Source organism: Pieris rapae, chromosome 21, assembly GCF_905147795.1.
Source record: "Pieris rapae chromosome 21, ilPieRapa1.1, whole genome shotgun sequence".
Classification (NCBI taxonomy): domain Eukaryota; kingdom Metazoa; phylum Arthropoda; class Insecta; order Lepidoptera; family Pieridae; genus Pieris; species Pieris rapae.
The window spans coordinates 7097178-7112378 of record NC_059529.1 but is presented as its reverse complement, the minus strand read 5'-3'; the positions used below and the strand labels follow the sequence as shown (position 1 = coordinate 7112378).

Sequence of the window (15201 nt, the reverse complement as noted above, 5' to 3'; positions counted from 1 at the left end):
ATAGGGTATGTTAAACTTCCATGTTTTACTAAATCAGAGGGTAAATCTTACCTAAGGCTACTGAGTTAAACACTTATGGATGATCGATGATATTTATTATTTAGGGATTGTATTAAAAAAAAGATTTCATTATTAATTTAATTAAATGGCATACATAAGTAACTAATTATAATCATATATATTAACGTCACAATTTTGTTTATAATTACAACATTATAATATACATATAATTGCAGTGACAGTGTTGCCAGTGGGCAACTACATATCTAGAAAAACTAGCAAAATTCATGTAGAACAAAGATTAAATGTATTCTACGTTAGCTTTCAAATTAATGGTTATGATATAAAAATTGGCAGTTTCACAATAATTATTATAAATTATATTCATCATAATTCTCAATTATTGTATATTCGTGAGCTCACTTCACCCACTTTGAACTCATTTCACCCTATTCAGCGATTCAACTGTGAGATTTCGTCCAATCGCACAGTTAGGTGAAGTTAGATCGACTACAAACTCCCCAACGAGACCGTTAATATGAATTTTTGTATCTACGCCATTGCAATTCACAATCTACTCAATACTAAGAAGCTACAATCTGAATTGACAAAATATTAAAAATGGTTTGTCAGTTATTTTAAAGCACCCTCGATTCAGCGACAATAAAATTATATATATCATAGAGATACAAAAGAATTTAGAGAAAATCACAACATTTTGTATACGGAGATTTTACGGAATTTAAACTATATTGGAGACTAGATTAATGAAGGCGACTATTATGTATGTTATGTATATGTTTATTTACCATCAAACTCATGGTATTAAAAATTTAGCTTTTATCGTGTGTCGTCTTTAATAATCATTACTAATTTGAAATAGACAGTATACTGTCGGGAAACACAATACTGTAAAAAAGAAATAAATTATGTTTACTAAATTCATTCTCTATGTCTATGATATTTTGTCATGAAATTTAATCATAAATACTTAGTACTTAGTAAGTACGTTTAAAGTTAAGTAAAAAACGTGAATTATAATTAGTCTTAAACATAAATTTGGCACATTGAGAATTCACTTTGGATCATTAACATTATATAGCCCGAGGATTACTGTAAAAATTGGCTTCTTTTTTTAAAGACAACCTGGTGGTTCGGCCATATTACGACTATGTACTATCTCGGATGCGTTACCGTCTTTAGAAGTCCGCTTTTATCCTCCTTATTATTAAGATATGACACAGACTTCGTAAAACAAAATGGACAGGTTTTTATACAATTTTAATTACAAAAGGCACTATATCTGTATCATTAAAAATTTTCACACATCTTTCGAGAAAAAAAATGATAAGCCATATTGACAGTTTTAAATTCTTGGAGAATATTAAAAAACTTAGCCAAAGTTTACAGTAATCACAATGATTGGTTTATACATATTAAAGTATTGGTAAAACATTTTAATCTGTTTATATAAATTTAATTCTAAAATCTTTTACCAAAGACAAATGTTTTACCACACTATAAAAAGAAAATCTTAATAACTAGCAATAATCTATAAAATCTAACTAAAATATATATAATAAATCTGGTTATAATTTGTTAATTTAAATCCAATATACAAAAAATCACTTCACTTAACTAAATGATTAAATTGTTGGAAGGATATAAATGGAATAAATTGTCGATATATACATACAACAAATTAGTAAGTATCTGCCTTGGAGTTATCTTTCGAAATATACATTTTAAAATATAACATATTTACTTATCATCTATGAAATCTCATGTACTTAAGAGCGTGGGTTACATTGCGGCATTGTTTGAAATGTCATGTCATCTATGTGTCGTGTTTCTTTATGTGTGTATTATACAGAAGGCCATATACAACAATATTTGAAAGAAGTCGTGGTCCGAATAGAAAAAAGAGTTAGTGACGTCAACCATATGAAATAGTGAGATATCATTAAATGGTAAAACTTGCAGAGTTTCTCGCCTCTTCTTCTCAGAACCGTCTTGCTCTTTCGCGTATTTTGTAAACGTTTTTAACATTCATAAGCATGCGCTAAGACGCAAATGTTTGACGAGTCTAAATTCTCTTTTTATGAAATTATTACCTTAATGTGATTGTTTAATCACGCAGAACTTAATAATCTTCCATTAGTTATATATTCATAGGCTTGGATTAATTCCTATACAGACATCGTGCGAGATTTCGATTATCAATTGCAAACTCATTTCACCCATCTCTGCAATTTCACCCGGGTCTGCTTTTGGTGTGGGTGAAATAAGTTTGAGCCGAAATTTCTTCAAATGTAATTACAAAATCTCCCTACTGTATTCGGAGTTTCAATAGTAAATTATGGAAATTGTCATAAAAATATTTTAATGTAACCCACTTGGGCCATGATATGAGAACGCTAATCATGTGTTTTACAAAATAGGTAATATCATTTTATTTAAACATATTTTAATTAAAAACCCTATGAGACACGAAATCAAAATTAAATTATTAACAACATATAAATGTTGTTTATAATTAGCGTTGTTGTTATATGTTAGCGTTCTCATTACAAAACCCACTTAAAAACTTAATATAAAAACTAAAATTAATTATTTTTAGCATTTTATGATTTGAAAAATTCTTATACTTTAATTACGTTTTTCTTAAAAAGACTGTTTAAAAACTTTGGCTCCACATTTTGGTAAATAAAGGATATCTTTGGATTGACAAAAAGTTGATTTACATAATCTGTGCTATCATTGTAAGTAGATAAAAAATCTGTGTTTATTGTCTTTGGTATGTGTAAATTATATTTCTACATGTTTCAATGATATTTTTGTAAGAAAAAGGTGTTATTTTAAAAACACATATTCCCCTAAGTCTTAAGAACCTAGGGTTACACATGAAGTAACCCGAAGCCTAGCAAACGACCAAAATTAAATTATCGTAAGGCACTTAATAAATGTTAACAAATTTATATAAACCACTCGCTGTGAATCTTTAATCTTTCTGTCTCTAACAGTATCCGTTTGTGAATCGTGTGTGAGTTGTGTGTTTGTGTTTTATCGATGGAAATATTAATTCCCATCGACAATACTATCCATTTGTGAATCTCTAATATCCCCATCGACAATACTATCCATTTGTGAATCTCTAATATTCCCGTCGACAATACTATCCATTTGTGAATCTCTAATATTCCCGTCGACAATACTATCCATTTGTGAATCTCTAATATTCCCGTCGACAATACTATCCATTTGTGAATCTCTAATATTCCCGTCGACAATAGTATCCATTTGTGAATCTCTAATATTCCCGTCGACAATAGTATCCATTTGTGAATCTCTAATATTCCCGTCGACAATAGTATCCGAGCGAACGACACTTCTGGCAGAGATGCTGGGGGTGGATCTTCGACTGGTCGCTGACATCTAGACCGTCTGGCTTTTCGAGTGGCCTCTGAAATATCTTCGAATTGTTATTTATATATTCAATAGGAAACACACACTTAAGTAGTTATTAGATGTGTTTCTGTAACAATGATTATTTTGAAATAACTGCCTTAATCTGTATACAACATATAGTTAAGAACAAATTACATCTGCATTATACAGACGAGAATTAAATCTAACTTCCACCCCCACTTAACGGTATAACAATAAATATGTACTAATATCAGAACCGAATACGGTCGTAAAAATTTCTGAACGAGAGTTTTGTGAACAGAAATTCTCGGGGCAGTGAGGCCGCTCCGTGAAGCACAGGGCACAGGAAACTTCTGAGCTTATGGAACCTAGGCTGGCATAATTAGCCAGGATTTGAAATGGGCGTCTATATATGTAATGTACATACATACATATACATATACATTCTTGTTCATTAACACAACCAACGCCACCCGAACTTCTTTATGCGATTAGTCCGATTAACTTAGTAATTCGAAGGTGCATAAAACCCCAACAAGCTGAAAATTAGTAAAATTGTTCAAAACATAATTATAAACAATATTTAAAAGTTCCCCATTATTACCGTTTATAGAAAAAATCTAATTCAAGATCAAAGGATTTTATGTACTCTAATTTTTTGGTCTAAACCGACCGGACTAATTTGTGATGTCATATTTTCTTGTATTTATTTTAGAATGTATATATAAATAAATAAAAAAGAAACGTGTGGCACTCGGGGACTCCCGCGATAAAGCCATTGCATAGCATTTTTTTATCAACCTATGCAATTATAATTGTTTATTTATTTTTTATTTATGAAGTATTTTCTGAGATATGTGAGACGCAGTATGCGTTCTGTCCTGCTCTGATGCATATCGCGCGCATCTTTATTACGTCATAGTGTGTTAGGTTATTTTCGTTACGGAATTTCTTGATTTGGTCGCCGCGCTCAATGCCTGCGATAAAATCTATGCAATAGCTTAATAAAGCTACCCTACAAAAAACGTTCAAAATATGCAGAATCTTTGTTCTGCCTCAGTCCATAATTACCTGCTTATGAGGAAACACATTGATACGACACTTGATGCACTCTTGGCCATTATTGGCCCACGAGTTTCCGCTCATCCACTTCCGCTTGCATTTCGGGCACTTGTATTCGCCAAAGCACCGTTTCTTGCCCTGGTATGGTGTTAGTCCTTCGCCTTTGGGTCGGGCCTGAAAAACAAACATTAAAGAATTAGCTTCATTATAATGATGGGACAATTACGTAGCACGATCTTCTTAATAAACATCTCTTTGTCTTCGACAGACAATCGCTTGTGCAGAAGATGTTTCATGCGTGGCCTAAGTGCGGAAACTGAATCCGCTCTACTACACAAGCATACAGTTAATTAAAAAGACATTAATTTACCACCACATTTAAGCACAGTCAATGGAGAAAATATGAATCACGATTCACAAGAAAAAAGCTCTCCCTTTTGTATTCTGCATTCTTTAGGATGACGAAAGAGAAAGCAAATCAAAGTTAACTGTATTACCTACCAATTGAGAAGAATATGTAGCAGAAGGCACTAGAAACTATTAAGAAGTCTCACGAGGAACGTGGTACTACGTGATAGTATATGATTTTTGACATATCACCTGTATAATAATAAAATTCTCATCACAAACGAAATCATAACATAGGAATGAATATAAAAAACAAGGGATGTAAGTAGGCGGTCTTTTTCTAAAAGCTGCTTTTTACATACATTTAATAAACAACAAAGCTTTGTACTAAGTTGATTTTGTAATAGTAACAATAAAAATATTTAATAAACACTTAAACTAACGTAATAGTGAACAAAGAGCCCTTGTCACATCAGGACTTGACAGATTTATTTTGAGAACCATACATGAATAGGATTTATGATTACAACACTTAAAACTGTTTCGTCAAGAGACATTCGGAGCAAAAAATATGAGCCCGTATACAGTAATTTGACAATTAGACAATATATTGGAGTGTTCGCACTTGACAGAAAATCATCGCATGCAATTGCGCGTTGAAAATTCTTTTTTTTTGACATCAATAAATGAGTATGAGACACTCCCCGTAAAGAGACACTTGTGTTGGGGTTGACTCGCTACTTCCCTCATCTATACAAATTCTAAAAAGAATAGCTTTAACCTTGTCTATGCATGCGTGTTTGTGTGTGAGCGAGTATGTGCACGCTGTCAAGTATACAATGAGGCCGGTCCCAAACTAGCGAATTCGCACCAAAATGTGCTCAGCTTCCTCATATGTTACAATTCTCAGCCAACCTGCTACAACCTTCTTACAATCATACAAAACTCTAGGATGAAGTCGGAGTTTAGAGTTCATTTGGTTGTAAACTCTAGATTCAAAGTCTGTTACTGCTCGCCTATGTCCACTACGCTTTTGACATCCAGAAGTCATCTGCAGCGTTAAGTCGCGACTCCGAATCATATCAGAAGAGCGTAGCTAGTGGTTAGGATTTCCACTCGGAGTCTTAGTCTCTTACTTGAGAGTAGAAGAGTAGATTGAGGACACTGTTGTTTTGTCAACAACGTTGTTTGTGTATAAGGCCAAAGTCCAGAAACATTCTCCTATGTTGAATAAAATACAGGGTCTGATTACTTTGAAATTGTATTTGCTGACAAAAGACTATTGTATATTTTATCAAGACTACTAAGTAGTGAAAGATTGCTATTCATTCATAAACCTTTATGTAACATTCAGTAGGTACTTTGATTATTTTAATGTTTGCTTCTAGCGTTGTTTGTCGTTTATAACGTTAACATGTTCTATAAACATTACTTCCCAAAGCTGTAATTCCTACTATGAGACATTCGCTTCATATAGTTATGGTTCTCCCAGTATGTTGGGAGAACCGTAACTATATTTCCAAATCACGATGCCGTTCCTACCATGGAAATTAAGATATCGAACAACGTGATTACAATTCCCTTCCCTAGTAAAAAAAGTAAGTAATAATATTTGATAATAATTTAAATTCACAGTTCCTCATAATAATATCTATTTTTATTTTTTCTTCTCTTTTAACATATTCGTTGCTTGTTTAGTAGTATCTATTACAGAGTAACCGTTTTTTATTGTGATTATAAAAGAAATTGTATTGGACATCGACTCCAATAGTAAATTTCATAACACATTCGAGTTTCATTTATTAAAAAACTAATTAATGAGTTACGTTTATTTTTAATTAAATTAATATAAATAAAATATTTACCAACCTACTTTATTTTACATTTATAAGTTGAAATGCGTCCATCGAAATACTTATTTTTTTCTTATAATTGTTATTTTTGTTAATGAAAGGAAATGCCGTTTCCGAGATTCAGATAACATATATTAATATACATTATAGTGTTCAGTAATCAGATCACGACACATCAAAGACAAGAAAATTTCTATACGCTTATATAATCAAAGCAATACAGAAATCGTTTATCAATTAAACATGAAATTTGTAGGCGAATTTCCGCGGTACCACGCACGGGCAATTCGCCAACATTATTTTATTTCTGTATATTTTCTATTCAGAGGAATTCCTAGAAAATGTCAAGATCATATATGATATCAGCCGATCAGTGCCTCGTTGTTTCACTGTTCTTTCATAGATTTACTTCAGTTTGATAAAATCGACGCACACTTTTATGAACATCAAGAAACAAATTTGATTGTTATAATCATAATATAAACATATTTTATTAAACCAGCGTACAGCTTGTCGGGATTTTTGTACATTCTTTACGATAAAAATATATAAACATATCTTTGTTTTTAATTTATTTTATTATTCTTTATTACTCAATATGTCATATGGAACATGGTGTAACGGTTGCAGCTCCTTACAAACATTGTGTAAAAAAAACTTGGCGATTAAAAAGAGTGGCGGAGAGTTTATTGCCAGTTCTTCTCTACCGTTCTACACCCTTAATTTGAGAACTGGCAGTAAATGTAAAATTAAATTCATTTAATATTTCTTTTTTTTTGACGTTCATAAGTGTACATTATGTTACCTATATGAATAAATGAATTTTGACTTGACTTGAGTATAAATAAGTAAATTAAAATCAGTCGGATAGATTTCAATTTTATTCCTAACTAACATTTTATTATTTATTTTATGGTATTCACATAACATCATTACAGTAGATACTCGTAGTAGGTCAACTGCAATATTATTTTTGTTTCTGATTTAAAACCCCAGCATTAATAATAATAATCAATGGCACTACAACCTTTTTATGTTTGGGCCTCAGATTTCTGAATCTGATTCGTAATCATTTTTAAAATCTAATAGGCAAGTGGGTTATCAGCCTCCAGTGACTGACACACGCCGTCGGTTTTCTTACGATGTTTTACCGTTCAAGCAAATGCTAAAAGCGCTCATAGAAAGACAGTCCATTCGTGCACAGCCGGGGCTCAAACCTGTGACCTCAGGGATAAGAGTCGTACGCTTAAATGGGCAAACGGCAAGGCAGAATAACATTGAATCTGGGAAATCTCAGAGCTTTCCTTACTTCAACAGACAAATTTTATCAATCTTATTTATTATTATATTACTTAAGACATCTTGGAACATGGTGTAGGTTTTCCTTAAAAACGTTGTGTAAAACAAAAAACTTGTCGATTAAAAAGAGTGACGTTGAGTATAATGCCAGTTCTTCTCTTCCGTTCTTCACCCTTGATTGGGAACTGACAGTAAATGTATAATTTGTAGCGTTTAATGTATATTTCTTTACCTGTGGACAGTCTCCAATGTAGTGTCCTTTCTTGAAGCACAAATGGCACATGTAGGCCGGGGGCGGCGGCCTGGGCGGGCGGCGTAGTGACAGGGCGGCTAACTGCTCCGCTAGTGAGTTGCTGTCGTCTGTGGGTGGCTGGGTCGTCCCTGTGGCTGCTGTTGGGAGAGGACCCCATACTGATCCAGGGACCCACTGAAAGATCAAATTAAAAATAAATATTTATTTATTTATTCACACTTCGTTGCAAAGAATCACAAATAACCCAATACATAAAAATTTACAAGGGATGCACGGGCGGCCTTACCGCTAACAAGCGATCTCTTCCAGGCAACACTAGGAGAAAAGAAAAAATTAATAAAAATGATGATAAAACCTAAATCTAGAGAAAAGAAATAGAATATTAATAACTAACTTAAATTAAAAAGCTAATCTTAAGGATTCATGAATAGCTAATAGCGATGTAATACAAAAGAAGAGTAGATACAAGAATTATACAGGTCACGATTGATCAGGATATGATAAGGTTAGGAAATGTTTATATAGAAGAGTTTTAAAAGACGATAGATAAAAGAACATAGAGGGAGGAAGCCAATCGTATAGAGTCGGGCAGCCTATTACACAACTGAAATAAAATGTAATTAGTAAAATCTTTCGTTAGGTAATATATTTATCGTGTCTTAAAGCCTAAACATAACAATCATATATACAGTATATATTTAAAAAATTTCTCAACCTAATAGTTATAATAAAAAAAAAAAAAATATAAAAAAGTTTGGTCCCTGCGGCAGTGTACGCTTTAACGCTGACAGCATTTCCTTGTTATTTTGAGATACTTATTCGTTGAGCGAGGACCAGCTCTTGGGTCACCGGTACTATCTACCAGGCGAATCCTTAAATCTTTAATTAGCACCAGTGCGCTGACTCCATGGCGTGGCGCTAGAGTCTCAACTCCAAAGGAAACAAAATCGAAGTTGGAGCGCAGACTTATATTTGAGTCGTCTATTATTTTCCATCTTTCTTTTTATAGCACTGGGGGCAAACGGGCAGTAGGCTCACCGGATGTTAAGTGATATCACCGCCCATGGACATTCTCGATGCTAGAGGGCTCGCGAGTGCGTTGCCGGCCTTTTGAGAATTTCTACGTTCCTGTGCAAACTACTTTTTTTATATTTGTTTCAATTTTCTTTTTATTATTACTAACGTTGCGAAGCCATGACTTCTTCCTTCGACCAATACGCCGTTTACCCTGGATTTTACCCATTATAATTAGTTGAAGGAGGTGGTAGCGGTCATGACGCAACACGTGGCCCAGGTACGAAACTTTCCGCTGTATAATATTCTGCATATGCATAAGTTTTTTTAGTGATCTAGTATCTACATTACTAAAGCATTTGAAACTTATTCCTATGAAATTGCTTCGTTACTAAGAAATGAGTTGATAAATATCCGGTTACGCAGAGATGTCAGCATCCGCTCAAAGCGCCACCTGTGATATCTTACACCCGCTCAAATTCTTCGTATTAAATTAATGCTAGCTGTCATTCATCAGGAAGCCGAAAGATAAAAGTGCAAATTACAATGACTAAATACTAAAGAATATGTCTGATAATAATTAGTACCTGGATGGCCGAGCTTTGCTCGGTATTTTTATTTTTTTATAAATTGTGTTTTTTGGAAATTATGTTTAAGTACGAATTACATACTAATAAAATAATGAAATATGAACAGTATAGAATATATATGCTGAATTGCTTTAGTGTTGTTGTGTCGTTAAAGCAATTTAAACAAAAAATAGTATTATTATTCGCCGATAGATGTCAGGATGATTCATTTTTCAGTTTAAATTGGGACTACTCAAACACTACCTTTTTGTTATTTTCTATCATTTATTTACCATTTTATCATTTACCTAGCTAGATCGATTTATCGCCCCCGAAACCCCCCGTATACTTAATTTCATGAAAATCGTTGGAGCCGATCCCGAGATTCCAATTACGTCGGACACGTCGGTTTCCTCACGATGTTTTCCTTCACCGTTCGAGCAAAAGTTAAATGCGCAAGTAGAAAGAAAGTCCATTGGTACACGGCCCGGGATCGAAACTACGACTTCAGGTATGAGAGTCGCACGCTGAAGCCACACTTAGAAAAGATACACTATATCCGTTCCATCCTATCGATATTTTGATACGAATTATGTATAAGAAAACAACCTTACTTAACTACAGACAACTATACACTATTTTATTATTATCCAAAGATTACTTATATGACATTGAACTACTACGTTAATAACATTGAATAATTTATATTTTTCCCTTTTCACACACCACCTAGATCTCTTATAAACATAAAAAATATATTTCTTTAAATTTCGTATTACAATGGATAGTGTTTTGTAGAAATCTGTAATAAAAAACATTATAATAATTGTAAATTAGGTCCTTAATTATAAAAATTGTTTTATATGGACCTAACTTTGATTCCTATCAATACTTGTTTTAGATTAATGAACACTTTGCTCTTTTCCAGTAGAACGAGTTAAAAAAAATATAAATTGATGTATATAAATAAATAATTTATAAACATCAAGATGGATGAAACAGAAGCTAATGATTATGATTGGTCAAACCGATTACCGAGAGACGCCTGCGCATATGTTTAAGGAATTAACGGCGTTGCGTTCCAATTTTAAATGTGATCGTTGACGCTCCGTGTTCGAAGTTTGAGTTTTGTAATTTCCGGATGTATCGTTTGATGTCTGATTAATTGTTTTTAATGGGTATGTTCTGGTTGTTTTCACCACATAAGTAACAATTATACGTTTATTTTTTTTAATTTAAACGAATACAAATAGTAGAAATACATTGTATATATATAGGTATATGTATATTATGTTTTTAAACATAGTTCTTCGATTATCATTTGTTTTATTACACTTAAAGAAGAAAATCTTTGTTACGTGTATATAGTCGCGTGTATATCATGGATATATGATTTGAATAAAAAATAACAACTAGTCAACGATGAATGGAACGAATTGTACTCAAGTTAGAACTAAAGGACAAGATCAGAAGTACAGAAATAAGAAACAAAACAAAAGTTATTGATTCACTATCCATGCATACATCATTACAAAAAACTTAGTGGAAATGGGCGGGTCATTCCGCTCGCATGAACAATGGCAGATGGACAAAGAGGTTAACAAAGTGAAATGGGCCACGGATTAAGAAGGAGAGATCGTCCTCTTGCACTGTGGGCTCACAAACATCAGGAAGTTGGAGAGGATTGGGAGAAAAATGCTCAAGACAGAGAGAGATGGAGCCAATTGGAGGAGAGATTAGAGATCCTTGAAAATTTTTTTTTTTAGAACTTACAAACAACTAAAAACCATATTAAGAAATGTAAATTTACCAATTTTTGTACGGATTTATAAATAAAGCTTTAATAATAATAATAACAACTACTGCTCATATGATAGAATAATATGCTACAATAATACCTATATCGATAATTATTGAGTTTATACATTAAAAAGTATATACCTAGATGTTATAATTAATATCCTGACAAGTAACTCTTGTGAACTCAGCCAGTACAAACAAATAGGCCTACCACCTCTCGTTTACCTCAAGTGTCTCTCATGTAGTATACGAGATGTTTGAGTGTGCGCACGGTACATCCAAAAGTTTTAACTTCCGCCTCAGGTTCTTGCTTTGAAACAATCGATTATATTCACCGTAAGTATCCTGAATATGTAACAAAGTAAGCTCTCTTTTGAGGCGTACCCACCATACAAGAACAGTTTCGGGTACTGATAACAGGTGATTTTATTTTGTACGTCCTAACGGATCCGGATGATCCAATCACCGTAGCCAACGAAGACGTGTATCTTTAATTCGTAGTTCGCTCACTTCAGTGAGTTCCTGCCCATCAGGCGATTTATCAACCCCCAAGCCGTGGTAAAAGTCTGAGGGAGCAGATAATTCTATCGGCCTGAACAACCTAAATTAATAGTAATTGAAGTAATTTATCTTTACAAGATAATACGTATACATAGTACTATTCATACGGATTTTTTTTTCAGGACTTTTTTCACTAAAGAATATATGTATATTTTTACTCGTTCTTACATGAACTTGTGGTAACAGGTAAATATATGCTTGGAGGAAGTAAACGACCTACCTGTTTTCATCTAAATATAACCCACCTAATTCTAAACATGTGGACTTGCATATGTTGGTTGTTGCTTGGGTTTTGGAGGTAGTTGACCTATGTACGAGAATAGTTTTATACATTGCTGTGATAACAATAATTAATTATGAACCAGCATCAGAAAAATAATTCGAAAGTAGCATTAATTCATTCAATTTTTCATAGAACAATGGTCAAATCGTCTCTATGGCCAGCTATCAGAGTGCTCGCATATCAATCAAAACTCAAACTTATATATCTCTATCTTTTTCACCTTCCGAGGCCCTTTCATCTTTAACCACTTCATTAAAAATAAAATTATCACTAACATTTCAAAATCACATTACATACATTTACTAAAAACAATATTTTGTTAACCTATCTTATGCTGATACAGAAAATATACTTATTGTACAAAAGTAATTTAAATAGATAAGTAAATAAGTATAATAATTAAGTAAAGTACTGTTTACATAAAGGAACAGACGGGCTGCCCAGAACACAAAGAATTCTAGTGCGGGAGCCAGTGCACGTTATTCCTATATATTGTGTCTTATAAAGCTTTTTATTTCTTTCTTTAAAGTGCGGATTTTTTAAGAATTGGTACGCCTTTTGTACCTGGTTGGTTGTTGGCTGGTACCAGATAGTGGTGCGCGACAAACCTGCCTTAAAAAAAACGCTCGGTTGTGGAACGACGAACGTTGGGCGCCATATAACGCCAATTTGTAGGTTCATTGGTTGACATATTAGTTTTTTTATCAGATTAAGTATAGGTATTTTTTAATTACAAACCTTTAGGAAGCGTATTTGATGTTAAGTGATACTTCTCTCTCTCTCTCTCTTTCTCTGCTCTAATCTCTGGTCTCTATGGACCTTCTAAGGATTGTTATGCTCTTTTCTTGAAGGACCCTAAGTAAAATTGTTTCGGTAATACTTCAGTGGCTAGTTGGTTCCTCAGAACAGTTATGGTTATCCAGGTTCTTAAATGCGTATATAGAAACTCCAGTGGTCAGCCGCACAGCCGCGGATCGAACCTTTGACCTAAGGGATGAGAGTCACACGCTGTAGCCACTAAGCCAACACTGAACTCAAGCATTGTAAATAAAATGGCGACAAGTAGGATACGTACGATGTTGATACGCGACAACAGCGGTACAAAATAATTATGAGAATGTCATGACCTATTTGTTTGAATTGAAATTAATCTTCGTTGGGCTATATATTCAAATAGTTTAAAAGGCTTATTAATAAAATTGTTTTTAATCAGTCTGCAAGAAAGGCAGAAATATTTTGAATAATTTCATTAGAATTCTTTCAATATTTATATCTAATTTCGGCAAACAACTTGCCAAAAAGGGACCAAACTTTTTAAATTTGATTTAATTATATATAAAGGTTATTATATAAAGGCGATATTTATTAATACAATTAGATAATCTGTTTGCAACACATCACCACAGGCAACAAATGACATTTTTCTTGACGTTCATAAGTGTACATATGTTTACCTATATGAAAAAAGATATTTTGATTTGATTTGATTTGACAGTCTATGGAAAAATTTGTATTTAAAAACCATATACACGTATTCTGTAGATTGTTTCTGAACTAAACTATTCAGATATTTTTGTATCAACAAGCAACTTGTCCCAGACCGACATTGTTAAATTTGTTTTAATTTTTAATTATTATTAATAGACATAAAAAGGTTAAGAATATTGTAAACTGTATGTGTTTGAAATAATTTGACTTAATATCTGCATTATATACCAGTTATACTGGTACATTCGCCAATTTATGTACATGGAATATATATTTGCTTTATTTAAATAAAATAATGTGACAATTTTATATTAGTTCCCATTTGAGTTGAGATTCATGTGCACAGCTAATTAAAAATTTAAGTTGTCGCTAGTAGTTGCATATTACAGTTCATAGTACATAGTACAGTACTACTGTGATACTACTACGTAATACTACAGTAGTACTACACAGTAGTACAGTAGCATCACAATATAGCGAATAAATGCCATCATTAAAGGTACACTGCCAAATGTTTCAATTTTATTTAAATTTAGGTAATAAAGAACGAGATATCCAGTGATTCAAGTAGACTCATAGATACTTTACCATCAGACAGAACGATATATGAGTAAATAACAATAGCTTGCTCACGTTTGGTATGTTGAGAATCCCGGGGAAACATCCCAATTTTACCCCCACCAACCCAAATGTATTAGAATCATTATTAAATACCTGATCGTTCTGCTCATGAGTCAGATATAGCCAACCAAGCAAGGCCTGGGGGCATCCTTCTGTCTTCCCGCACCACTGAGGCAGATCGCCCATGGCAGTCGGTGACATCGCTTCATTTATATCGTTAAAACACAGCACAAATATTGGTATAACACGCGGTGGCCGGGCGAGTGTATTTTTGGATCGCGTTAAAGTGGGTGCGCGCGCGCCGCTCGTCGCCGACTAGAGTTCTGCCGCTCCTTGAGACGGGAGATGTGATAGGGACGTGCTATTTATCGACTCAGCAATACTTTAAACAAGAGATTCTTCTCAAATAAATGTATGGTATGATTAAATATGATTATATATATGTATATATTATTGTATATATATGTATACTAGCTGACCCGGCAAACGCTGTTTTGCCAGGTTTTGGGCCAAAAAATTAAAGTTTATAATTAACAAAAAAAACATATGGGATGATTGTTGAGGGATGAAAATTTAGGGTTGCATGTATTTTTGTATGGTGTATCGTAAAAGAAATAAAAA

General features: G+C 33.3%; 1 protein-coding gene across 3 annotated transcripts; it reads right to left on the bottom strand.

The window, feature by feature from the left end:
* Positions 1 to 1577: 1577 nt before the first annotated feature.
* On the bottom strand, positions 1578 to 14915 carry LOC110993942 (zinc finger CCHC domain-containing protein 24). 3 transcript variants are annotated; one of them, XM_045632952.1, is made up of 5 exons: positions 14674 to 14915; positions 8224 to 8418; positions 4501 to 4665; positions 3348 to 3472; positions 1578 to 3308 (listed from the first exon to the last, which is right to left on the bottom strand). In XM_045632952.1, the coding sequence occupies exons 1-4, from the start codon at positions 14779 to 14781 to the stop codon at positions 3350 to 3352; spliced, it is 591 nt and encodes a 196-aa protein (XP_045488908.1). In that variant the 5' UTR covers positions 14782 to 14915; the 3' UTR covers positions 1578 to 3308; positions 3348 to 3349. The 3 variants fall into 3 exon arrangements, with proteins under 3 accessions (XP_045488908.1, XP_022116064.1, XP_022116065.1); XM_022260372.2 differs by having other exon boundaries at positions 1580 to 3472; positions 14674 to 14914; XM_022260373.2 differs by having other exon boundaries at positions 1581 to 3463; positions 14674 to 14913.
* Between the last annotated feature and the right edge of the window lie 286 nt (positions 14916 to 15201).

What these genes read in the sequence shown, in the direction of transcription:
- LOC110993942 (XM_045632952.1), bottom strand. Translation starts at nt 14,781, where the DNA reads ATGTCACCGACTGCCATGGGCGATCTGCCTCAGTGGTGCGGGAAGACA. An exon ending in ACATTGGAGACTGTCCACAG is followed by an intron (nt 4,666 to 8,223) that starts GTAAAGAAATAT and finishes TTTGTTTTTCAG; the next exon opens with GCCCGACCCAAAGGCGAAGG. An exon ending in ATGTGTTTCCTCATAAGCAG is followed by an intron (nt 3,473 to 4,500) that starts GTAATTATGGAC and finishes AACAATTCGAAG; the next exon opens with ATATTTCAGAGGCCACTCGA.